The 26,978-nt window shown below is 40.3% G+C and overlaps 1 protein-coding gene across 1 annotated transcript in view; it reads right to left on the bottom strand.

The window, feature by feature from the left end:
- LOC103178693 (BAR/IMD domain containing adaptor protein 2 like 1) overlaps positions 1–26,978 on the bottom strand; it is a 59,359-nt gene that overhangs the window by 9,102 nt on the left and 23,279 nt on the right. Inside the window, exons 7-11 of the mRNA XM_007893560.2 lie at positions 25,268–25,420; positions 23,637–23,792; positions 17,727–17,865; positions 15,596–15,794; positions 12,424–12,492 (exon numbers count right to left, since the gene is read on the bottom strand). Of these exons, the coding sequence (XP_007891751.1) occupies positions 12,424–12,492; positions 15,596–15,794; positions 17,727–17,865; positions 23,637–23,792; positions 25,268–25,420 (716 nt within the window). The remainder of the gene's footprint in view (positions 1–12,423; positions 12,493–15,595; positions 15,795–17,726; positions 17,866–23,636; positions 23,793–25,267; positions 25,421–26,978) is intronic.

The following is a 26,978-nucleotide window of genomic DNA, read 5'->3' as shown; positions in this document are numbered from 1 at the left end:
CAACAACAACAAGATTCCATTTATAGAGCGCCTTTCACGTCAGGAGGACGTCCCAAGGCGCTGATCACAAAGGTTCCTCTTTCTGTACTGAGTTAGTTAATCTCACTCAGAGTGGTTCTCTGGGCACAAGAATTGTGTGAGTCCCAAGTTAGGGAGGGAGGAATTAAACAGTCAGCATTCTTAATTCCTATCCAGCAATCCTTGTTGGAAATCTAAGTGTATAGACCGTATAAGGATAGGATTGTGATCTCCTGTGACAATTCCTCCCCCTTTACCTATATTGTCCAGCAAGCCTCACACATGTATCATATCTCTTAATTCCCATTTAAAAAATACTAACTAATCAAATCTTAGTTTGGTAAGAAAATTGAACTGCATTGATTCATTTGAACTCTAGCCTGACACCACTTCATTAATTATGTTAAATTTATTATTTTTATTACATACTAACTTGTAAAATTTTGAAGTTTGTTAATCTTGGAGTTTGATAGACTGAAATGCATTTACAGCAAAGGTATTTATAAAAATAAAATAACTGATAAAAATAATAAAACTCCAGTGTGCAAATATTTTATCAGACACACTTGCTGTGTCGAGTAAGGATTACAAACAGGAGATATGGTTAGTAATTTAAAAGTTTAAAGACTCTTGCTTGACTAACTTTGTACAATAATTAATGCCATAACAGTACACACAATTGTTAAATCACAACTTAATGCAATTACAGAAACCCAAAAGTCTGACAATGATGCAATTTATATTTATCATTCACATTGGAGGGATGTTTCAAAGCTCTCCACACTGCTGGCTGGATAACCAAAGGGGAAGGGAAAAGATGATTGAAGGAGTGGTCAGAGAGGCAAGTCTTGAAACAGACCTTGAATGAGGTGAGGGAGAAAGGAAATGAGAGGGGTTCTGGAATTCCTGGAGGAATTCCAGGAGTTCCAGAGAGTGGAGGCAGATGGTTGAAGGCCCACCCCTAATAGAGCAGAGAGAGCAGAGGACATGAAGGTGGCTGGCGTTTGCTGATAACTATTGAAAGGAAAATTTATAAAGCAAATTAATATTTGTGAGGAAAGCGTGCATATTCCAATCCAGAAAAAGGAAACAGGGAGATTTCATGTATAAACGGCATCCCTGTGGAGCTCTCAGTCTGGTTAGATACTCTTAAGCAGTGTTGTGTTTTAATACAGGCTGCCAAAATAGTCTTGCTGCCAAAAAAAACATTTGTGGGACCTTTCTAGCACAAATGGCTATCCCATTTTCCCAGAAAAATGTCACTATTCGACAGTAATTACCTGTGAAGCACTTCAACATGTTTATTTGATAAGGTTATTTAAAAATACTTTCTTCTTTTTTACTGGCTTCTGTTCTAAATGACCCTATTCAAATTTGATGACTAGAATTTTTACATATCATTGACCCATTTTGCATTGAAAAACTCAACCTAGTGAGCACATTACATATGAAACACTGCAATGTTTGTGCATATAAAAAATAATGGGTGTAAACTGTTTATTCAAGAAGAGGTGTAGAATGCATTTGCTGAATTATTGAATTCTCAAAGGCAAAAATCAACTTATATAACTCCAGGTTAACAAGTAATCCATGGTAATTAAAGCTCTAAATTGGAGTAAAAGGTCATTTTGAAAAACATGATCTAACATGCCACCAGAAAAAAAGGAACAACAAAACAAACAGCATGGCAATGCACTCAGCGAATAACAGTTTTAGTTGATAGCTAGCAGTCAAACCTAGGTAACACGTTACTCTTTGCAGGGTTCTTCACCTGAAGTGGGGTAGAAGCTAGGAATATCATAGAATCATACAGCACAGAAGGAGGACATTCGGCCCATCTCGTCTGTGCTGGCTCTGTGAAAAGAGCTATATAAATGAATCCCACTGCCCCGCTCTCTCCCCATATCCCTGCAAACTTGTCAATAATTATCTACTTCTCACTTAAAAGATTCATCAAATCAGCTTCCATCACCGTTTGTTTCAGCAATGCATTCCAGATCTGAACAACTCGCTGTGAAAACGTTTCTCCTCATCTCCCCTCTGTTTCTTTTAACAACTATTTTAAATTGGTGTCCCACCCACCAGTGGAAATAGTTTCTCCTTGTCCACCCTATTGAATCCCCCTGTAATTTTGACTAAGTCTCCTCTTAACCTTCTCTGCTCCAAGGAGAATAATCCTGGCTTCTCTCGCCTCTCCTCATAACTGAAGTCCTCATTCCTGGTACCATCCTGGTAAATCTCCTTTCACCCTCTCCAATGCCTTGACATTCTTCCTAAAGTGTGGTGCCCAGAACTGAACACAGTCTCTGGCTGAGGCCTAATCAGTGTTTTATAAAGGTTCATCATAATTCCTGACTTTTGTATTCTATGCCCCTATTTATAAAGTCTAGTATGCCGTATGCTTTTTTAAAACAGCTTTATCTACCTGTCCTGCCACCTTCAAAGATTTACTTACATGAACCCACAGGTCTCTGTTCCTTGACGCCTTTAAGATTGTACCATCAGTTTATATCGCCTCTCCTCATTCTTCCTCCAAAATGCATCACTTCACATTTCTCCACATTAAACTTCATCTGCCACGTGTCGGCCCATTTTACCGGTCTGTCTATGTCCTCTTGCAGTCTGCTACTATCCTCCTCACCACTTACTACTTTTTGTAGCTTAGCATCATCTGCAAACTTGGAAATTGTACTCCCTATACCCAAGTCCATGTTATTTATACATCAAAAACAGCAGTGGTCCCAATACTGTCTCCTGGGGGACACCACTGTACACTTCCCTCCAGTCAAAAAACAACTGTTCACCACAACTCTCTGCTTTCCTTCCCACAGCCAGTTCTGTATCAATGCTGCCACTGTCCCTCTAATACCGTGGGCTTCTATTTTGCTTACAAGTCTCTTACGTGGCACTTTATCAAACGCCTTTTGAAAATCCATATAAACTACATTAACTGCACTACCTTCATCAGTTTCCTCAAAAAACTATCAGATTTCTTAAACCCGATTTTCCTTTAACACATCCATATTGGCTGTCCTTTATTAACCCATATTCTTCTAAGTAAAATTTTATTTTGTCCCAGATTATAGTCTCTAGAAGTTTCCCCATTACTGACGTTAGACTTACTGGCCTGTAGTTCCCAGGTTTATCCTTCTGCCCCGTTTGTACAGGCGAGTAACATTTGCAATCCTCCAGTCCTCTGGCACCACCCTGGTGTCCAAGGAGGATTGAAAGAACGTGGCCAGAGCCTCTGCTATTTCCACCCTTACTTCCCTTAATAACCTAGGATGCATCCTGTACGGACCGGGTGACTTATCAACCTTGAGCGCTGCTAAGCTTTTTAGTACCTCCTCGTTGTTCATTTTTTTCCTATCCAATTTCTCCAGCCTCTCCACCGATACTGTGGCATTCGCTGCATCCTCTTATTTTGTGAAGACAGAAGTAAAGTACTCATTCAGTCCGTCAGCCATGCCCTCTGCCTCCACAAGAAGATTTCCTCCTTGGCCCCCAATTGGTCCCACCCTACCTTTGACTAACCTTTTATTCTTTATATGCCTATAAAATACCTTAGGGTTCTCTCTATGTTACCTGCTAATCTTTTATCTTACAATCATACAATCCTCTTATTTCCCTTTTCGGTTCTTCTCTGTACTTTTTATATTGTATTTGATTATTTTCTGTATTTTGGACCTGACATTTATCATGAACCTCTTTTTCTGTTTTATTTTAATCCCAATTTCCTTAGTCATCCAGGGAGGTTTGTATGCCCTTCTTTTCCCCTTTGTGCGAATTTAATTGTTCTGTCCCCAAACTATCTCCTCCTTGAAGGCTTCCCATTGCTTGTTAGCTGTTTTACCTGCCAATCTTTCTTTCCAGTCCACCGTTTTTAAACTCACTGAAATTAGTTCTCTTCCAGTTGAGTATCTTCACCTTCGATTGTTCATTTCCCTTCCATAAGTACTCTAAACCTAATGGTGTTGTGATCATTGTTGTCCAGATGCTCTCCGACTGAAACCCACTTGCCCCTTTTATTCCCCAGAACCAGATCCAGGATTGCTTCCTTCCTCGTTGGGCTGGAAGCAAACTGATCCAAAAAATTATCCTGCACACATTTCAGGAACCCTTCCCCTTCCTTGTCATTTGCACTGTTATTTGAACACTCTGTTACAACAAAAACACAAAGAATATCAATTTAACCTTTCAACAGACCTTTTGAATATGTGCAGAATTTCTCAGTATTGGATGAAGTTCCAGTTATGGTGAAGTTATCTTAACACATTGCCTTTGATCTGTTAATTATATTGGGAGCTATGTTCGCTCAAAGCTGCAATCACTGAATGGTTGAGATAGCAAACTGGAAAATCAAAGTTTGAGTGGTTTAGAGATTATGAACTCTAATCTTGAGCATAAGTAACATATTACAGCAAACCGATTATTGGAATGCAGGATTCACCACATTTTAAGATTTAAGTGTAACATTTTAAAATTGGTTTAAGACAGCAAAGGGGTTAAATGTACCAAGATTGAGGAAACATCCACTTAAAGCCAACACCCTCATTAACTAATATCTACTTCATGATTATAATAATCCTTGCATTTGATATAGCACTTATCACATCTTCAAGATGTCTGAAAGCACTTCATAGAAGCGAATTGACTGTATATTTTGTGGGTGAAATTATCTAATTATCTATTAGTAGTTTCATACTCAGGAGATGAAAGTCCTTGACTTGATTACTTATTAGTCGTGGACCATTACACTAAGTTAATATTCTAGATACAAAAAAAATTAGGTACTGCTAAAGGAGCAGCTTGGGTGGGATGGCAGGGCACATAGTTTAATCAAGATTATTTTCAAAATTATGAAAAACATCCAGTTTCATTACTACCCTAAAGATACTACTTAATAAAATGTAATGGAATTTTGCCTATGAGAGAAAGAGTAGAGATTCAACGAATTAGAGTGGCTGTACTCAAAAAGTTATTTACAGATACTGTAATTTTTATGATTGTTTTGAAATGGAGGAATAAATTCAAAAACAATTTCAAATACTCAAACTGAATTTTTTTTTGATTGTAAAATACTGTATTCTGCCGATACCCAAAATTGTTCTGCGGTTTCAGTGGCAGGTTACCATTAAAAAGGGCAACAATGAAGCAATTATGCAACATAATAACAATCTTTGCATTTGGTATAGTGCCTGATCACGTCATCAATATGTCTCAAAGCACTTCACAGGATATACTGTAAAGTGAATTGTCTCTGTATTTTGTAGGGCGAATGAAGCAGCCAGTTTGTATACAGCAATGTCCCACAAACAGCCATAGAATGAATGATCAATTTTATTTGGGGAATTGTTGGCCAGGACACTGGAAGAAACTTTCTTTTCTTTTCGAATAGTGCCAAGGGATCTTTAATGTCCACTTGAACAGGTAGACGGGATCTCTGTTTAACATCTAATCCAAAGGACAGCATCTCTGACAATGCAACACCTCCCCATTATTGTGTCATATTAGACTATGAGATTCCAAATCCCGATGTAGGCTTGAACCCAGTACTTGTGACTCAAGAGGCGAGACCACTACCACTATACTAGTTTAAATATGTAAAACTGCATTGTTGGTTGCAATTTGTGATCTGTGCACAAGTAATCTCCAATTCCCAAGGTTTAAGCTGTTAAAATTCTATTTATGACTTGAATAGATAATGGTGTATTTTAGTGTGCATTCAGAGTGCTGTACAGGGAGAGCAAGACTAGTTCTACAAAGTTCTTCTGAACAGCCTGGTGCACTCAACAATCAGTCTCTGGTGAACACATAAACCATATTCTAGCAAATTCAATACTTCATTTGATCTCAAGTGAACTTATTTAGGACATTCTTAATCTTATTCCCAATGAACACAAGGATAAAATTCCTCTCAAAAGATATTGATAGCTTTTAACATAAAAGCTCTATTGATTCCCAATTTACTGTTTCTGGAGCTTCTATTTTGACATAGTAATGTCAGTTTTAGATTTTCTACTCGACAATGAAATGCTTCTTTGTACCGCTTTCCCAGAAACTAAGGCCCCAATTAAATGAAAGTTTAATTTAAAAAGAAATTCAAAACATTCAAATACTGCGAAGTATTGAATACACCCCTTTTTGAAACACATTTTCCTGTGTTTTCCTTTTAGTGGTCGGAGTGATTTATACCTGGTATTAACAGCTACCCTTCTGTTAAAATATTTTCCTGCTGTCATTAATCATTTAGCATCAAAGGCTGGAGTAGGCTAAATTGGAAGATTTGCCAATGATTTCAGACTTTTTTTTCTGAATAGCTTGTTCAGGTCTGCCTCTCTTCCTGAGTGTAGTTGGGTGTTCTTTCCTCTGGTGAGACTGGACTCCATCTACACGTTGACATGACAATTAGGTGACCGACAGAGATTTTAAAGAAAGTTATCAGATGCAACACAGTATGCACAGTTATAACCCTAGGGTGACCATATTATTAGTCTTCTAGTCAGTAGAAAAAATACACTGATTGTTTAGGATTACCGGTTTCAATTCATTTTTTTCAAATCATAATAAGTATGGATTAATTAACAGAAACAAGATTACTATGATGCTTCAGAGTCATACTTGGTGGTTGACTATGATTTTTTGTATTCACAATTAAGTATTAATATTTACTTGGTATTTACTTAATATAGTACAATCCTATAATAGAATTAATACAATAGAACCTCACTAATCCTGTCACTCAAGTAACTGGGCAAAAGTGACCTACTTTGTCATCTGACCTGATTACTGAAACCGGTCGGGTGATTCAGGTCACTGATGTAATGTTAAGGACATTGGTAAAGGGCAAGTGTGATGAACATTCAACAACCATACTTTTACAATCTCATTAAAATAAAGGCATGCCACATTTAAAACAAAAGCTGTCATGTATTCAGCTTTCTTTTTGAGAACGCATCCAACTTGTGTTCTGCCAATGCCATAGATAACAGCTAACTGTCTGTGACTTTTGCCCTCACTGTTTTTGATGAAGTCCACTCTCTCATGTAAGGACGATTCCTTCTGTGGTGGCATCTTTACAGCACTTACCAAGAATTGGCCGCAGGAGCTCAGATTAGGCCATGGGCACCAGGCAAAGTCAATTTTCCACCCACTCCACGCACCGCGCATGTGCAACTGATGCCCACTCCACCCACAGTAGCAGCGTTGAGGAAACAGCACGAGAAGCCCGAGGCCTAGTGTACTGCACTGGAGAAAAGGAGTTTGCCTTCTTAAGTTCCTTATGTCACTGTCAAGCACTCATAGCAACTGCAGAGTAAAGTTCACTCTCCTCTGCCCTAATGATGACTTTACCCCACCCTTAGACGGTGATTCATTAACAGGTTACTATGTATTTTTTCCTTATTTGTTGTCTGCTACATAATGAGAACTGATTCATTTCTAAAGTCAGATGAAGTCCTTAATCTATGAGTAATGTGAAGTTAACAGTTGTCATAACAGCTTTCATTCATTGTGTACATGCCAGCTTTTCATAGAATGTATACAGTAACTTAGAATCTTAAGAGCACAGAAACAGACTGTTCAGTGCATTAAGTCAGGATGGGAGGGAAAGTTTATGAACATTTACTAATTGTGCAGGATGTAAAGGAAATGCTTTTAAGATGTGTTTTCATAAACAGGAGACCATTTTCTACACAAATTAGCATAATAATTACAATGTCAAAAATGCAAACACAAATTTATAAATGTAGACATGTACTAGTATTTTAAAGGCAATACGAAGACATGTATTTCCAACCAAAAGGATATTTGCGAGGTTGATTTATGCTCCTAATAAGTCACTGCTTGGACAACCTTCAATAAACATTACAAGATAAGTGCATAGAAATGACAAATGCAAATTACTGAACGCACCCAATACATCACCCTGGCATGAACCTATGAAAACAAAATTTCAACAGCGGTGCAACACTGTATCTGGAACCACTCCCTAGCCCGCTCAGACTATTGGAACTGACTCAAGATTCAGCAAAAAGTGAACGAGTTTAAGAAGATACATTAATAAAGAAATCAAAGAGGAGTTCAAAACACTCATTAGACAAACTCTGTCCCTTACTGGTTAATAAAATTCAGACAATAACTCTACTCAGAGCGCTTTACAGTAACGGATCCCAGGACCGAGCCAGGGGGAGCGGGAGGAAGGTGAACAAAGGCGCGGTCGAAGAAAGGTCTTCATCAGAGTCCTGAAAATGGGAAGGGAGGGAGCGAGACGAAGGGAGTGAGGAAGACAGTTCCAGAGCCTTGGGTCATAGTGGCTGAAGGCACGGCCGCTGAGGGTGGAGCGGAAGACTCAGGGGCGAGGAGGAGGCCAGACCCAGAGGAACGAAGGCAACGGGTACTGTTTTGAGGAGAGAGGAGGTCAGAGAGGTCGGGGGGTGCAGAGGAGTGCAGGGACTTGAATACAAGGGTGAGGATAATTAAATCAAGGGTAATTAAATTACCTTTGATAGTATTATGAGGCAGCCAAATGGAGTCAAGTGCATTAGCAGAGAAAACTAACATGCAACATTCAAAACTATCAGAAATTCAGGGTAACCTCAACTCTGTTGCCTCCAGAAAATACAAACCTCCCTCATAACCAAATATATTATTGGTTCTGAAAGTTTTCTTTGATTGAGAAGGAGTCACAAACAAATTTCCTTGCTCCTAAATTCAATAGTTTACAACAAATTACATTTGTATAGTCCCAAAGCGCTAGTCAATCAGGATCCAGACCCAAGTTGGTGGTTGGGATCAGGAGGACTTTAAACACAGGTGTAACAAGAGACGCATTGTTCTGGCAAGCTTTATGTACTGTATGGCTAAAGTGCAAGTCATCAGTTTATGACTCCTACAATGAGATTACTTTAATAAAATAATAATTACATTTGATAGAGCACCTTTCACATCACGAGAACATCTCACAAGATTGGTCTAGATGTAGAAGGCCCTTTGCCCCATCTGATCCAGAATACCCACCCACTTATATCCCATCACTGCTGACTAAGATTAAGCGAAAGGACCTCGGTTCGATTTGCAGGTGGAGCCAAACCATAGGCAAATTTGCTTACTCCAAATGCCTCTGTTTACCTAGCTATAAGTAGGAGCCTAGTTGTTAGTCGATTGGTGGATCTCTTTCAGGGGTAATGATCACTCCAAAAAAAAAAAGTTATACATACATACATATTATATATAAATAATGTGGTCACTCAATCTATGACGGTTTGTGTGACACTGCTATTAGTAATTGGCTGCCGCGTTTCGCCCGCAAAATAGTTAATTCACTTTACAATGGAGTCCTGTAGCTCAGTGGTTAGAGCACTCGCTTTGCAAGCGAGAGACCAGAGTTCAATTCCAGGCAGGGCGAAACCTTAGGCAAGTTTCCTTACTCCACACGCCTAATAATAATAATCCCTCCCAAAAAAATAATAAATTGGTTATTTTCAATCTATGACAGCTTGTGGGACATTGTTATGTGCAATTGGCTGCCGCGTTCGCCCACAAATATACAGTCAATTCACTTTACAGTATATTCTGTGAAGTGCTTTGGACGTCTAGAAGATGTGAAAAGTGCTATATCAAATGCAAGGATTATTATTATTACAATATATTTTGCGAAACACTTTGAGACAGCTCAATGACGTGATAAGCACTATATCAAATGCAAGGATTATTATATATTACCGCCTGACAATGATATATTGGTATCCCAACAACTGATTAAGCATTATAATCCCTCATCCTGTTCACCTTCATTTACCAGGCATTGGCTCATGTGTACACCCTATCAAGCTCTCTTTGTAGGACTTTTGCTTTATCCCCCGATTCAATAATATAAATTTAACTATCTTATCCTGAGACTGTGAATCCAGGTCATTAATATATCGAGGTAACAGGAAGGATCCCAGTACAGATCCCTGAGGCACCCCACTTAATATCTCCCCCATTTTGACCTCAAAGTGCTTCACAAGATTTACAATAAAGTGCAGTTACTGTGCATTTTGTAAGCGAATATGGCACATGCACAGCAATATCCCACATACAGTCATGAAATGAATGACCAATTTTAAAAAGCAGCTGTGCTTTCTAAATTCCGTAACCTATATTCTTAAGAGTCTTTTGTGTTTTTAACAGAATATTATTTTACTTTATTTAATTCAAATCATCAGACTGCTTCACGGTTCAGTAATGAAGTTTATATATTTTTAAACTGTGTTTACATTTTGTCCAAGTTTAATGTATTATGTTTGTTCAACATTTCTTAAGCTGTAATCAGATTCAGTGGAATGCACAAAATTAGAGAACGCAGGAAGTAGGGTAATTTTTAAAGCATGACCATGTCTATGCTTGTAATTATTGCTTCAGAAGTTTGTAGTTTTTAAATTGGTCCACAACGTAATTATATCAATCATGCAGCATATTGGGATTAGTTAAGAGGTTGGCTAAAGGTAATGAATAACTACAAAAACACATGACACAGGTTCAGAACCACCTACAATGTCCAGAAGCCAGAAGATTAACAATCTTGCTGTTCCCCTGTTCTGGATTCTATTGGCACCTTCCTCCATTTTCTTCAAGAACATTAAACTGTGATATTAAGAAGCAGAATTTACTGAATTTCTTTATTCCAAAGACTAACATAAAATGTTGTAAATTCAGTGAAAAACTGTTCACACCCAGCTATCAAATCTGAAACCGACTAATTCCACTTCTGCCAACTCTCACAAAATAGGTTTCTTTGGGCTGGAGAATCACAGCGTAAGGTTCCCTGAAGCAAAGTATCCAAGAATGCAATCTCTCTAGTATTTAAATACTCTATTCATATACTTAAATGTTATTCAAGATGTTGCTATTGTTTAAATGAATACTGTTCCATTACTGAATGCAAACCAGCAGGTTCAATATCGACATTTCTGACATTTGTTTAGCCCTTCAGTTTGGGCATATAATACTTAAACGTTCCACACCGCCATTTATTTAAATTGAATCTATTTATATAAGGAACCAGTCTTCAACAAATCTTCCTAAATAAACTGCCCCAGGCCTCTGTCAATGCTTTTCTTCTCTAATGCAAATATAGCAGATGCCTAAAGATTTCAGGTTTAGATAGAGGATGTCTCACTTAACAGTTTGTTTTAAGTATCAAATGATTAGAAACAAATTGAATATGGAAAGAAAATCTAGGAAAATACTTCTATTGTAAATTTGTTCTAGCTTGAAAAATCCTTGTCTGGCTTTAAAAATCTCCAGGACCTGCCAGCTCCTCAGTTAGTTCACTCCAGTGGTTACTGATCAAGAGGAACCATGTATGTCTTAACATTAACAGAAATAAATGCTTTGAATTGGCCTGGTATGGTCCTCGGAATCACTTGACAATAGGGAAGTGTACAACGGCACATTACTCTTAGTCCAATAGCATCTCCTTTCACTTTGGTTTGGATAACTTTAATAGCACAACCATTGCAGACAAGTACACTCAACTACGAAACATAGTGAACATAGGAACATAGGAATTAGGAGGAGTAGGCCATTCGGCCCCTCAAGACTGCCCCGCCATTCAATAAGATCATTGCTGATCTTCTAACCTAACTCCATCTGCCCGCCTTATCCCTATATCCTTCTATCCTTTAGAAGAGTTGACGACCAACTTCCTACTGGGCAATTTCAGAGTGGTACTGAGAGGAGTGGGGGCAGATCACACAGGTAGCACATGTCAGCGACTCAGAACTTTAATCTCCATTCTGAATCCTTTGAATTTCCTTTACATTCACAAGGTAGTATGGGGGGGGGAAGGGAATGAAAAAGGTTAGTATATATAATCCATTTCATATAAATAATAGCAGCCAGCTGCACAGCAGGTGCAGGATCCAGAATCCAAGGCACAAGGTCACAAGACCATTATGTAAGATTGCCCAGGGGTTATTTTAAGCCTCAACAAACTATACATCTGAGTCATGATTGAGGATGAGATATAAAAGATTCCTTCATCCTCATTTTTCAAACATAAAAATAAGAGTACATTTGAAAATAGTGCAGATACTTTTTAAAAATCTAGTTATGTGACTAAGTTTACTGATAAAGAGAAAATGATTGCAATACATGTGTATCAGTAAAAATAATCAGAAAATATTCTGTACAAACAGTACTGATTGATATGAATTTTCATTTTCCATAGGACTTAGGAACAACCGCAAGGACCATTGTTTGTGCTAGCAATAAATCTAATGAGTAGTGGCAGGGAACATTTGTATGAACTTGAAACAAATACTTCTGCTCTTCCAAAGTCTCAATTATTAAAAACGCATGCGAGAAAGTCACCAATTCTGAGTGTTTGTTTAAAACCACGACTGCGTTAAAATGCTTTACCTATGTGCAGGTGACTGATCTCGAATGCCTTCTAGAGTCCTGGTGTAGGAAGATGGAAACCACCCTCTCCTAAGAAAGAGGCACACTGAGATTAGACTTGGAACACCAATACACTGCAGATATCACTGACAATAATAAATGAAACAAGGGTAAATATTTCACAAATACAGTTTTTTAATAATACAAGTTGAATATTTTTCATCTGTAAGAATATAAGTCAGTCAGTGGCAGAAGCTAGATGAACCGTGCTTTCAGTTATTGCGAGTCCACATCTAAACCATGCTGAAATGGGGGGGGGGGGGGGTGGGGGGGGGGAGGGGTTGAGAAGAGGGGGAAACAGTTATAATGGGATTGTTCTGCATGTACTCTTAATTATAAACTATGAACACAGGACCTGAATTCCAAGTTATAAACATTTTCAGAAAAAAAAATTATGGCCCAATTTGAGATTTGGAATGCAGTGTTCCTTTAGAGCAATAACTTGTTAATTTTGGTTTGCATTTTTTTAAATATCATGCATTTCCAATAAGATCTAGGGTTTATTCTGCTACTAACAAGAATATCTTGGCAAGTTTGTTGAAATTACCTTGTGATTACTGTTAGTTTCTCAAAACAAAAATTTAGATTTGTAAGAACTTTTACTTATAAGCATTAATAAAAAGGGCCATTTATAGTCTGTACCTTGAAGCTAAAGATTACAATAATCCCTTTAGTATTACAACAATCATTGGATTCTTAAAACATCAACAAGAGATCAGGGCCTCTGGAATTCTTTAATCCTTAATGTAAAAGGAATTAACAAAAGATACGGTATTGTTGTTTGTAAATTGCAGGACCACAATCCTTTGGATTGGGGTTCAAATTAAGTCAGAAACCATGCCTAAAGTTTGGGTAGTTTAGGTTAGCAATCAGACCTCCAAAATTGGATAACTACCAGTAATTTACAGACAGATATCCAATATTATAAATGTCACAATTGGGTTTGAAGAAGGATGGCCCTTTAGACTATTTAATAATAATACTTGCATTTGGAATAACACTTGAACACATCGTTGAGACGTCTCAAAACGCTCCACAGAATATACTGTAAAGTGGAATAACTGAATATTTTGTAGGTGAAACGTAATCTCTGCCTTCCAAGATATCAACTTCTGCTCCTCCGTCCAATTCCATCAAGTTGTTGGTTAGCTATGCAATACAGCCTTGCAGTTCTCCACTGTACTATGTCTAGGGCCTGGGAGGCTAACAAATAATCAATTAATACCTCAGAGTCTCAACTTCTATTCTAACCATGGAGTGCATGCATCTCCAACTGACACTGAATGCTCCACAGAAAATACCTGATAGTTAATTCCACTACATTATCGTACCAAAAACGTGAAAAATATCTTAGAAGTCCTATTTGTGAAGTGCTTTTCACGTCGGGAGGACATCCCAAGATGCTGAACAGTTGGAGATCAGGACTCGAGCATGGGGGGGGGGGGGGGGGGGGGGGGCAGGGCTGGAATGAGGAATGGCAGGGTTGGGATGAGGGAGGGTAGGGGGATAGGAGAGAGGCTGAAAGCACGGTCGAAAAGGAGGGTCTTGAGTCGTTCATTGAAAGAGGCAAGAGAGGGAGCAAGGTGAAGGTATTGATTCTTAATTGGTGTATCGGAATTATGAACAGGATCACACCATTTTCACTTGGATGGTCAATCAAGAACTAGAGATAAAAGTATAAAATAATGAGCTTCAAGCAAGCAAGAAATATGCCCACAAAAGGATTAGCAAAACAGAGTCCCATTTGATATTAACTTGTTTTGAAAAAAAGAGCTGAGTAAATTCAGGAGTTAGATTGAAGATCATACAAAAAGACAGAATTAATAAAACTTTCAAGAAACGTTATGGTTCCTTGCTGCCGGACCATGGAAATACCATTTTTACAAAGCAATTTTGTGCCTCGCAACATTCAAATAGAAACTTTAGGAAGTTGCAAAGATGCCTTGAGCTCTGTCCCGGGTGAGTACGCCCTTGCACATTGGCATTTGCCAATTACTTAAAAGAAACTTTGGAGCCTTGCTGTACTATAATGACTCAAAATAATACTAACTTGCAAGCCGTCATCAAACCATTAAAGTTTAGGCTGAGGTTGGAAGAACCCATGTGCACATTTCAGAAAAATAGTGGCTCCATGTACCAGTGATGCCTCATTAACCAGATTAAAATATAACACAATTGTAAACAGTTTTTTTTAGATTAAGTTAAATGCCATTGTAAATGCACATTTGGAATATCTGAAGATTTCCACAAATTCTATTCTATTAATCAAGAAATGCTTTTCATATATGCATTTCCCCGGTTGTCCCTGCAAGCCATTTTCGTCTGGTGTTTACACAACTTCAATCACCTTTAGAAAGCATTATGTAAATATAAATAAATCATAGATTCCCAGATCATGTGAAATTCTAAAACTGAAGTTTACAAAAAGAATTCAGATATGTACAAAATTAGGCCCTTCCATTAATTTCAAGTATTCCTGTTTATGTCCAAATGTTTTGCATTGCATTTTTTAAATTTTGCTTGTAAGATGGTAATACAGACCTCAAAATTACCTGAAGTCATACCCAAATTCATACTCATAATACCACTGGCTTCTTTCATACTTTGTTTTAGCGCACATATCTGCAAATAAACTATTCAAGTCTCTATTGGGTGATAAAAGAAAGCATTGTGATAAGCATTGAGTAATTGCTAAATCTTTTTCTGAGTATCCTTCTCGGTGGGTCCAGTCTATCAACTTGGTGAGGGCAGGTACAGGACTTTAGAGTGAAATAGTTCCTGAATACAGCAGTTAAAAATCATTGATAGTTTAAGGCTACGTCACATTGCATAGCCTCAAAACTTTTTGTAGGGTTTTTAAGTTGACAATGATTATTCTGAAAATTCCACTGATTTTTAGTCGTATTAAGAAAGTTTTAAAAAACAGCATTCAAGTAGGTCAGTTTTACATCTCAGAAGTTAAGAATGTTATCTGTAAAACTAATGCAGTTCTAAAAACATATTTGCATTACAATCAAATTACTTTTATATTAACTCATGACAGTGCACTGTAAATGCTAATGAAGTGTATGCCGTTCTACTTAATAAAATCGTTAAGACAAATTTAATGTCAAGTAAAAACAGAGCGACTCACATTTTTGTAATGTCGTGCTCTCCATATAGCCAGCCATCTTTTTCCTCTGGTATAAGGAGGGTGAGAACATCACCTTCTGAAAAGCTCAGCATTGTCTTGTTATTTCCTGCATTGTGTGGGAAGATGGTTTTCACCTTTGGTCGTTGAACCATATTTAGTCCAGTTGCAACAGAAGTAGATCTCTGTAAATGGCTATCCTCTGTGTAAAGATAAAACAAATAATTAACTTTGTAAACCATTTCATAAAATTCTACATTTTATCTGCCTGCATGTAGATAGATCTACAAGTACATCATATGAATGTAGGAATGAGAAAAAAATGATATTTAATTTTTAATAATAATCCTTGCATTTGATATAGTGCTTTTCACGTCTTCTGGACGTCTCAAAGCACTTCACAGAATATACTGTAAAGTGAATTGACTATATACTTGTGAGCAAAACGCAGCAGGCAATTGTGTACAGCAGTGTCCCACAAACAGTTGTGGATCGACGCGACCAATTTTATTATTGTTTTTTTTCTTGAGAATTATCAGGCATATGGAGTAAGGAAACTTGTCCAAGGTTTCGCCCTGCCAGGAATCGAACCCAGATCTCTCGCATGCGAGGCGAGTGCTCTAACCACTGAGCTACCGGACTCCAGTTTATCTAACTTCCTCTCAAGAATCCCACTCTTGTTGCACAATAGTTTTCATGACTGAAACCTCCATTCTCTGTTCAGTCAGGGATTCATAAAATTTCCTTTTGAATATCTCAAAAGTGAATAAATTGCAGCACTAGGTACATAATTAAATGACCACACACTAAGAAATTTAACATGTTGCTTCTGCAGCTTATAATGATGTTTTCTAAGTTTTCTATCCTGGTTTTCCAAAGGGAGTTTCTCAGTGAGTGATTATTGGAGAGCAAACAATTGCTAGTTTAAGAAATAATTTTAGTTGTAAAAACACAGTCCAAATGATCACAGTTAAATCTAAAGACTCAAGAAGTGTAGTAGTTATGGTGGTAATTTGTACCTTTGTATATTCATAACTAGCTGTACCCGTTGCAGCTTTGCTTGCAACCAAAGGATCCAATAAGGAATGTAGATTGACACACAGACAGACATTTTGTCTTTATCTATACTCAGCTGGGAGGACTCCCGTGGGAGGACTCCTTTCCAATATCTCTCTGCCTCCCTCTCTCTCAGTTTCTGTCTCTCTCTCAGTTTCTGTCTCCGTCTCGCTCTCTCTGTTTCAATCTCGCTCTCTCTGTTTCAATCTCGCTCTCTCTGTTTCAATCTCGCTCTCTCTGTTTCAATCTCGCTCTCTCTGTTTCAATCTCGCTCTCTCTGTTTCAATCTCGCTCTCTCTGTTTCAATCTCGCTCTCTCTGTTTCAATCTCGCTCTCTCTGTTTCAATCTCGCTCTCTCTGTTTCAATCTCGCTCTCTCTGTTTCAATCTCGCTCTCTCTGTTTCAATCTCGCTCTCTCTGTTTCAATCTCGCTCTCTCTGTTTCAATCTCGCTCTCTCTGTTTCAATCTCGCTCTCTCTGTTTCAATCTCGCTCTCTCTCTCAGTTTCTGTCTCCCACCTACAAAACACAGTCACTACACTTTGTAATATATTCTCTCTCCCAGTCTCTCTTATTCAGTCTTTCTCTCTCTATTCACACATGGGAGGACTCTAGCTCCCATGACAACCAGAAAAAAGTGCCTTACATTTGTTCCAGAAAGATGCATCTCTCTGAAAGGTGTGTGCTTTCGTCTGTCGTTATGTAGTTGCAGAATACGATGCACAGCTCATATTCTGGGGCTTAATTAAAGCATTTTCTAGTATAGCTTATCAAGGATAGGAGATCCCCCAAAAATATGCCCACGCACTGCCAGTTGCAAGACCTTTCTGATGAGGTATAAATTATGTCTCTATGTCAATCAGTTATTGCGCGAGTGTCAGATATACTGACACACAGGCAGACACTTCGTCTTTATTAGTATAGAAGATTGAAGAAACTTTTGAATATTTTAAATAGAATTGATTGATCAAGTCTCTGTGTTTGCCACTGGTTACAACACAGCTGGGTATCAGGCAAATGCATTTGGAATATATAGAATTCTTACATTTAGTGCACGTTTGTTCAATTAATTTTCTTACCTGGTGCATCAAGGGTTTTCTCCATATTGCTTATGTAATGAGTTGATGGGTTGAACATATCTGCTAGGGGACTTATCTGAACTCTTCCTGGAGGAGCTGGTGGTATTTTCAAAGTATTCTGTGCTGAAGAATCATATCCCTAAGAAAACATTATATCAGTGTTATTAATTTGCTTATATATTCAATAGTGAAATCTGGGTAGTGCAATCTTATAACAACTGCTACTTAAACATGGGCTAATATTTGTCTTGGTAGACACCGGGATCAGTTCAATTATCAGATTATTGGGCACATTTGTACCACATAAAGCAAGGTTTGTATGTTCTTCCTTTCACTCTGCTTTTGAAATTGAGCAGCAATCACTGAAGCACAGAAAAGGGGAGTGGATCAGCAGAATTAACAACCAGTTATTTTATTTTTACATTTTGACAACAATGATAGAGACTCACTTAGCCTAAGGTGTCCTGATCACCACTGTTTTAAAAAGTGCTACATCCTTTTTATGTATGAGGATAAACTGCCTCTTCATTTGCAAACATTTATTTTGGCCTTCCTCACATCAGGCAGAGGGCGAAACCTTGGGCAAGTTTCCTTACTCCACACAGAGCCTAATAATAATCCCTCCAAAACAAAAAACAATAATAAATTGGTCATTTTCAAACTACGACTGTTTGTGGGACATTGCTGTGCGCAATTGGCTGCCGCGTTCGCCCACAAATATACAGTCAATTCACTTTACAGTGTGTTCTGTGAAGCGCTTTGGGACGTCCTCCCGACGTGAAAAGCGCTATATCAAATGCAAGGATTATTATTATTATTATCAAATTCAGCTGGTTAGTTGTTCAAGTTTTTCAAATGGCAGAAAAATAGCACCATGTAAGCTTACCTATAGGGGATTCTTTGTTATAGCAAACTATGGTAGAGTGCTGATCTACTAACCCATTGTAATCAGAAGCGCAATACACACAACTTCCTGTGCTAAAAAATGGACACCTTCCAGATGGAGAGATCGCCAGACTTCACTTTCGACGTATGGAGCATGCATGCTATGCCAACGTCACTTTGTGAAAGAAGTGAAGTCAGTGGCAAATTAATGACCCAGAAGTCAGCAACTTTATCTCAACATGAAGGTGGCTTGCATTATCAGGGGTGCTATCTTTCAGATTAGAATGTCAAACTGAGGCCCCATCTGTCTTTTCAAAATTCTTCTCTTTTTGATACATGAATGTAAAGATCCAAAGAGAAGAGTTTGTCCCAGTGTCTTATCCAACAATCCCCCAGATAAAATGTTTGAGCATTGCTGTGCATAAACTGACTGCTGCATTTGTCTACAAAGATAGAGCCACTACACTTTACAGTAAAATCCTGTGAAGTGCTTCAAAATGTCCGCCCAATATGAAAGGTGCTATATCAATTGCAAGGATTATTTATTATAACTTATCATGAACCTTGAATTGAGACTGCATCCTTCTGTTTTGCACAAGTCAAGTCACCGTTGTTGAGTGTCCATGTCAGGTCATTGCCTTTTACTTACCATGAGGAAAGCCCTCCACTGACTGCTCTATTTGCATAGAGTTCTGGATTACAAGCTTGAAATTCCTGACAAGAGCAAATCTTTAAATCACACTGCCTTCTAACATTCCTTCCCTGCTGCACAGATTGAAAGAAGCACTGTCCTTTCAACTCTGGGGTATGCTTTTCAGTTCAGACTGATGGGAAAGCTATTTCCTTTCGTTCATAAAAATAAAGGCCATCTCAAACCCAATTTACAAAATTGGCAAACTTCCTCAGTCAGGATATAAAGGTGACTGTTGTGAGTAGTATAGTGCAATAAGAGGTACTATTTTAGTAGAGAACTTTATTCTGCATCTGGCCTGGGACATGCCTGATTTGTCATTCCCAATATCAACATTGGCCTCCAATATCAACATTGGCTGCCAAAAGGAGAAATATCTTTTACCTCCTCCAATACTCTATTGGAACACTGGGATGATCACAAAACGAGCAATTGATAAACAATGCGAATCCTATTTCCTGTACATTGTAAATTAATGAGGAATGCTTTGGTCACGATAGCAACTGTACCACAGAAAAACACAAAATACTGAGATCATGATCACAGAAGAATATCCACGTTGTCAGAATTCTAGAAGAATGCTATCAAAGCTGCGCTCCATGGCTGGTTGAAAATAAGGATCACTGTGGTCAGGTAAAACACTCCAAACATCAATAAAGCTGTATTTTCAATAACACTTATTCACCGAGTCCCAGAAACATTATGGTCAAGCAAATAATTATTTCCCAAAGATCATTTTGAGCTGAATATTCCTGGCTACAATGTATTCAGGAGGAATAGGGAAGGAAAAAAAGGAGAGGGTGTGGCAATGTTAGTCAAAGATACGGTTATAGCCGTGGAAAGGGTCGAGGTGCTGGAGGGCCCCAAAATGGAATCTATCTGGTTAGAGTTAAGGAACAAAAAAGGAGCTGTTACGCTGGTAGGGGTATACTAAAGACCACCAAATAGTGGGAAGGAAATAGATGAGCAGATCTGCAAGCAGGTCTTAGACAGATGCAAGGCCAATAGAGTCGTGATAATGGGGGACTTTAATTATCCCAACATAGACTGGCAAAACAACAGCGCAAAGGGCAAGGAGGGGGAAATATTCCTAAAATGCATACAGGACAACTTTCTTGATCAGTACGTTTCCAGCCCAACAAGAAAGGAAGCAGTGCTAGATCTAGTTCTGGGGAATGAATCTTCACTTCGAAGAATATGGGTTTATTAGGAACAGCCAACACGGATTTGTTAAAGGCAGATCTTGTCTAACAAATCTAATAGAATTTTTCGATGAGGTAATGGAGAGGGTGGATGAAGGTAGTGCAGTTGATGTAGTTTATATGGACTTTCAAAAGGCATTTGACAAAGTTCCACATGAAAGACTTGTAAGAAAGATAGAAGCCCATGGTATAAAAGGGACAGTGTCAGCATGGATCCAGAACTGGCTGGGAGACAGAAAGCAGAGAGTTGTGGTGGATGGCTGCTTTTCTGACTGGAGGGAAATGTACAGTGGTGTCCCCCAGGGATCGGTATTAGGACCACTGCTCTTAACCAGATCCATAAATGATCTGGACTTGGGTATAGCAAGTAGCATTTCCAAGTTTGGGGACGACACAAAGTTAGGTAGAGTAGTAAACAGTGAGAAGGATAGGAGCCAACTGCAGGAAGACATAGACAGAATGGGCAGACACATGGCAGATGAGTTTCAATGTGGAGAAATGTGAGGTAATGCATTTTGGTAGAAAGAATGAGGGGAGGCAATTAATACAACAACAACAAGATTCCATTTATAGAGCGCCTTTCAGGTCGGGAGGACGTCCCAAGGCGCTGTACAGTTGGGTCAGGACCCGAGCAGGGGGAAATGGTCAGGGTGAGGGGAGGGAAGGGAGGGATCGAGGAGGGGGTAGAGAGTTGAGAGGGGAGCTGAAGGCACGGTCAAAGAGAAAGGTCTTGAGACCGGCCTTGAAGGAGGAAAGGGAGGAAGCGAAGGCACTGGGGGATAGAGTTCCAGAGCCTGGGGGCTGAGAGGCTGAAGGCCCGGGCACCGATGGTAGGGCGGTTGGGGCGGAGGATGTGGAGCAGACCGGAGCCAGAGGAACGGAGGGTACGGGCAGGTAGGTAGGGGGATAGTAGGTCGGAGAGGTAGGAGGGAGCAAGGCCGTGAATGGCCTTGTAGGTGAGGATGAGGATCTTGAATTCGATCCTCTGGGGGATGGGGAGCCAGTGGAGGCGAGCGAGGGTGGGAGTGATGTGGTCGCGAAGCCTGGTGCGGGACAGTACACGAGCTGCAGAGTTCTGAATGACCTGCAGCTTGTGGAGGGAGGTGCCGGGAAGGCCGGCGAGGAGAGAGTTCCCATAGTCCAGCCTTGAGGTGATAAAGGTGTGGACCAGAGTTTCAGCAGCGTGAGGGGTGAGGTGTGCCGTAGTCTGGCGATATTCCGGAGGTGATGGAAGGCAGTGCCAGTTGTGGCGCGGATATGAGGGAGAAAGGACAGCTCAGGGTCGAACAGAACCCCGAGGTTCCTGACTGGCTTTGAGAGGTGGAGAGTGCAGCCTTGGATGCTGATGCTGTCAGCGCCTGAGGTGCGGAGGCGCTGACGTGAGCCAATCAGGAGGGCCTCAGTTTTACGCACGTTGAGCTGAAGAAAGTTGTCTCTCGTCCAGGACTCGATGTCGGACAGGCAGCTGTCAGGACATCGGTGGTCGTGGAGTTGAGGGTAGAGGAGGAAAGGTAGAGTTGGGTGTCATCCGCATACATGTGGAAGTTAACCCCATGTCTGCGGATGATGTCACCAAGGGGGAGCATATAGAGGGTGAAGAGGAGGGGACCGAGGACAGAGCCCTGAGGGACACCGCACGAGACAGTGCGGGGGCTGGAGGAAAAGCCATTCGTGGAAACAAAGTGAAGACGGTGGGAGAGGTACGACCTAAACCACTCAAGGACAGGGCCTCGAAGGTTGAGGTGGGAGGACAAGCGGTGGAGGAGGATAGCATGGTTGACCGTATCGAATGCTGCCAATGGGTCGAGGAGGACGAGGAGGCAGAGGGAGCCCTGGTCACAGATGGTCAGGATGTCATTGGTGACCTTGACCAGGGCAGTTTCTGTGCTATGGAGAGCACGGAAACCCGACTGAAGGGGTTCGAATAATGAATGGGTGGAGAGGAAAGAGCGCACCTGGGAGGCGACAACTCGTTCCAGGACCTTGGACAGGAAGGGGAGGTTGGAGATGGGCCGGTAGCTTGATAGCTGCGACGCATCAAGGGAGGGTTTTTTCAAGGTGGGAGTGATGGTGGCAGTTTTTAAGGGAATGAGAACAGAGCCAGAGGAAAGGGACAGGTTGACGATGTCTGTGATATGTGGGGCAAGGAGGTGGAGCCGGGAGATAAGGAGTGGAGTGGGGATGGGGTCAAGGGAGCAGGTGGTGGGTTTCAGGGATAGGATGAGTTTGGTGACAGAGGGTGGGGAAACGGGTACGAAAGTGTGTAGGGGAGGATGGGTAGGAGTAGGAGTGTGGGAGGGAGGGAGTGGGGGGTGGGTGGATGTTGGAGGGGAAGTGACCGCGGAGTGAATTCCCTTGATTTTGGATTCAAGGAAATCCAGCATCTCCTCGCAGTGAAGCTTGGAGGAGAACAGAGAGACCTGCGGATCCTTAACGGTGGCAGGACAGGCAGATAAAGCTGTAAAAAGGACATGTGGGATACTAGGCTTTATAAATAGGGGCATAGAGTACAAGAGTCAGGAAGTAATGATTAATCTACTGGTTAGGCCTCAGTTAGAATACTGCGTCCAGTTCTGGACACCACACTATAGGAAGGATGTTAAGGCATTGGAAAGGGTGCAGAGGAGATTTACGAGGATGGTACCAGGAATGAGGGACTTTAATTATGAGGAAAGGCAAGAGAGGCTGGGATTATTCTCATTGGAGCAGAGAAGATTACGAGGAGACCTAATAGAGGTCTTCAAAATCATGAGGGGATTTGATAGGTTAGAAAGGGAAAAACTGTTTCCACTGGTGGGTGTGTCGGTGACTCGAGATCACAGATTCAAAATAGTATCTAAAAGCAGAGGGGAGGAGAGAAGAATTTTTTTCACGCAGCAAGTTGTTCGAATCTGGAACGCATTGCCCGAAAGGGTAGTCGAGGCCGATTTGATAACTACTTTTAAAAACGCGGTGGACAGGTATTTGAGGAGGACAGGTTTGCAGGATTATGGGGAAAGGGTTGGGGAGTGGGATTGACATTAATTGTTTTATTCAAAGAACCGGCACGAACTCGATGGGACGAATGGCCTCTTTTTGTGCTGTACGATTCTATGATTTTCCAAATCATTCATTCTATGCTGAGTCCCTTACCATTTGGTATCTTTCCACTGACGGAGAAGGCTGAGGAGTTCTTAATACGTAAGAGGCAGTGCTATAGGTATCGTCCATCAAAAACTCTGGCGTCTTGGTAGAGTCCAAGCATTTTTCTTGCCAGCTCACCAGTTTGGCACTAAGTAGTCCTTTGGCCTGCAGAAATAGAGATTAGCGCAAGTAAAATGTTATATTAAAAATGATTGAACCAATCATTTGAATAACCAGTCTATAGTCACATGGCAAATAAATCAACAACTTCAGGCTTTCTATTTCCAGCTATATATTCTTGAGGATATAAATTAAGGACATCAGTTAATATTACAAAATAAGTAATTGACTAGCACTGCAAAATGATAACCTTGACATCTGATCCTAATGGTAATTACCCCAACTGCTCAAATTTCAATCATCACCTCAGTTTTTTCTGCTTGGAAAACCCTAGTAGTAAAAAAGGCAATAAAGCTTTGCATAACTTCACTGTTTTTTGTAGAGACTGTAAACACCGCTAGTAAAACTTGAATGCCAAACCGGAAAATATCTGGATCTCCCTGCAATTTTTGGCAAACATTTTGGCACTTTTCTATTGGTCTAGCTGATGAGTAATCCTGTTGAAGGATACAGATGACGCTTTAAATCACAAGAGCCATGATGTACCCACAGACAAAAGCTAGGGTAAGATACCATACTTTGAACCACATATGAACGCAACTACTTGTTCACAAAAAAAATTGTAGTGGGTGCACAGGTTTGCACTGGAGGATTGGGAATGAGATTTTTTTGGATTAGGAAGCAGAAAATAAACCAAAATAATCAGGAGAAAGATTCATTTAAAACTGTAACGGTAGCAAGGTTGAACTCCACCTGAATCATAAGGCAGATGGAAACTGAAATTAATTTAAATTTGCGCTTGTCCTAAACACTAATAAGTAGCTGATGCCAGATCTTGGAAAAGGGCAAGATTGAAATTGAAAAGGGTGGCCTAGCAAAAGCACCAAGAATAGCAGACATCTAAATGTTTGCACTTGATAATTGCTTCCAAGAGGGCTTGAAATTGGAAATCTGATAGTACTAAATGGTGATATTTTAGCTCACTCCCACCCAACTTATGGAAACAATTTTCAATTTCATAGAGTATTGCCATTTTATAAATAAAACGACTTCTAAAAATCTTTTTGAAACATTCTGTACTTTCATTAATTAAATCATCCAGAACTCTGCAGCCCATGTCCTGTCCCGCACCAGGCTCTGGTCACCTTCAAAGCCCTCCATGGCCTTGCTTCTCCCTACCTCTGCGACCTTCTAACCCCCTACCAATCTGCCTGCTCCCTCCACTTCACGTCCGCTGCATCGCCCACTCTACCACTGGCAGGTGGGCTTTCTGCCACTCTGCCCCAACCCTCTGGAACTCCATCCTGCAGTTCCTCTACCTCGACCCCTCCTTTGCCTCCTTCAAGACCCGACTCAAGACCCTCCTTCCCCCTGCCCTTCACACTTCCCGATCCCCAGCTCGGGTCTGAAACACTGATTGTTCAGTGCTTTGGAACGTCCTTCCGATGTGAAAGGCGCTATACAAATGTAATTTTGTTGTTGTTGCACTCAAGCTAGTTTAATTATTCGGTTATACAGACCTTATCATGATAATTGCATATGTCTTGGGAAAAGTTGCAGTGTTTTTCTACCAGGAAACAGAACCGTCTCTTTTCTTCAAGTAAAGCCTCTTTGCAGCCGTCATTAATAAATTTCTGAATGTCATGTTCTCTTGAGCTGATGTTTGCTATGAACTGAAATGAAAGAAAAACTAAATACAATATTGTCCATTTTAAAACCCAAATATTTCCAAGGGATAGGATTAATATATTGAACATTCAATATTCATTAATTTCATTTTGTTCTTAGGCAGTTTTCTACACAGATTGTTTGGGTAAAAAAAGTTTCACTTTCAAATGCATTTCTTAAATGGTATTCCTTGAAAGCTTTTATAAAAACAGTCTGCATGTTATCAAAATAAAGCTCACAAATTAATCAAATTAATAGAATATAAAATTAAAATCGCAGAATGTAATCAGCAATTTAAAAATACCGTTAAAAGAAATGACAAACAAGGGTAAAGGCAGGAATTGGGCAGAGTTCTATTTAAGACCGGCCTTGAAGGAGCAAGGGAGGAAGCGAGGCGAAAGGACTGTGGGATGGAGTTCCAGAGTGTGGGGGCAGAGAGGCTGAAAGCCCAGCCACCGATGGTAGGGCGGGTCGGGCGGAGACATGGAGCAGACCAGAGCCCGCTGAACGGAGAGAGCGGGCAGGTTGGTAAGGAGTCAACAGGTCAGAGAGGTAGGAGGGGGCAAGGCCATGGATGGCCTTGAAAGTGAGGACGAGGATCTTGAATTCGATCCTCTGGGGGATGGGGAGCCAGTGGAGTCGGGTGAGGGTGGGGAGGATTGGGTCGTGGAGCCTGGTGCGTGAGAGTACACGAGCTGCAGAGTTTTGGATGATCTGCAGCTTGTGAAGGGAAGAGTTAGGAAGGTCGATGAGGAGGGAGTTCCCGTAGTCGAGACTTGATGAAGAAGCAGCAAAGAAAGTCTAAAAGATTAAAGTTCACATTAAAAAGATGAAGCAATGAAGCACAAGTTTGCGCAAATAAAACAAGGTGCTCAAGGTCACTGAAACTGAAATAGAAACAGTCCCAGACTCTCTGTTAACTTAGTATGAACCTGTAGTGATTTTAATCCATGGGAACTAAATTATATTTGTATTTTTAAACTTAGGATTTGTGGAAAGAAACCGAAGGACAATTAAGATAAAGCTCTTCCCTGTTACAAAAATACTATGTCTTTTTAGTATGCATGTTACACCCAGAAGAGAATATAGACAGATAATTGTCTATGCAAATCAGAAGGTTAACTTTTTTTTAAAAAACATGTTTCTCCAAAGGAGACTTCAGACAGACATTTCTGTATACCCTTCACCTGTTGAGGGTGTAACATGGAGTTAGCAAATATGTGGATGCCACTTTGCCTCTTCCAGTACCAACTCCAGGTTCCCTGTTCTATCAACTTGTCCAGCAGACATCAAGGCCTGGATGAGTATAAACTTCCTGCAGCTGAGTATGGACAAGATGGAAGCCATACTCCTTGGCTCCCGTCAACGTCTTCACTTCTGCGGATCTAAACTCCTCAACTTCCCTGGACTCTCCCTCAAACGGAACCAGTAGGCAACCTAGGCGTCTGGTTCGACCCCCAGCTGTCCTTCCTCCTCCACATCTGGTACCTCCGCGACATTTGCCCACATCTCACCAGTTCTGGCTAGGCTCCACTGGCTCCCCATCACCGAACGGATCGATCT

The sequence above is a fragment of the Callorhinchus milii genome, unplaced genomic scaffold, assembly GCF_018977255.1.
Source record: "Callorhinchus milii isolate IMCB2004 unplaced genomic scaffold, IMCB_Cmil_1.0 Scaffold16, whole genome shotgun sequence".
NCBI lineage: Eukaryota > Metazoa > Chordata > Chondrichthyes > Chimaeriformes > Callorhinchidae > Callorhinchus > Callorhinchus milii.
Note: the sequence above shows the minus strand (reverse complement) of the source record. Positions and strands in the feature narration are given on the sequence as shown.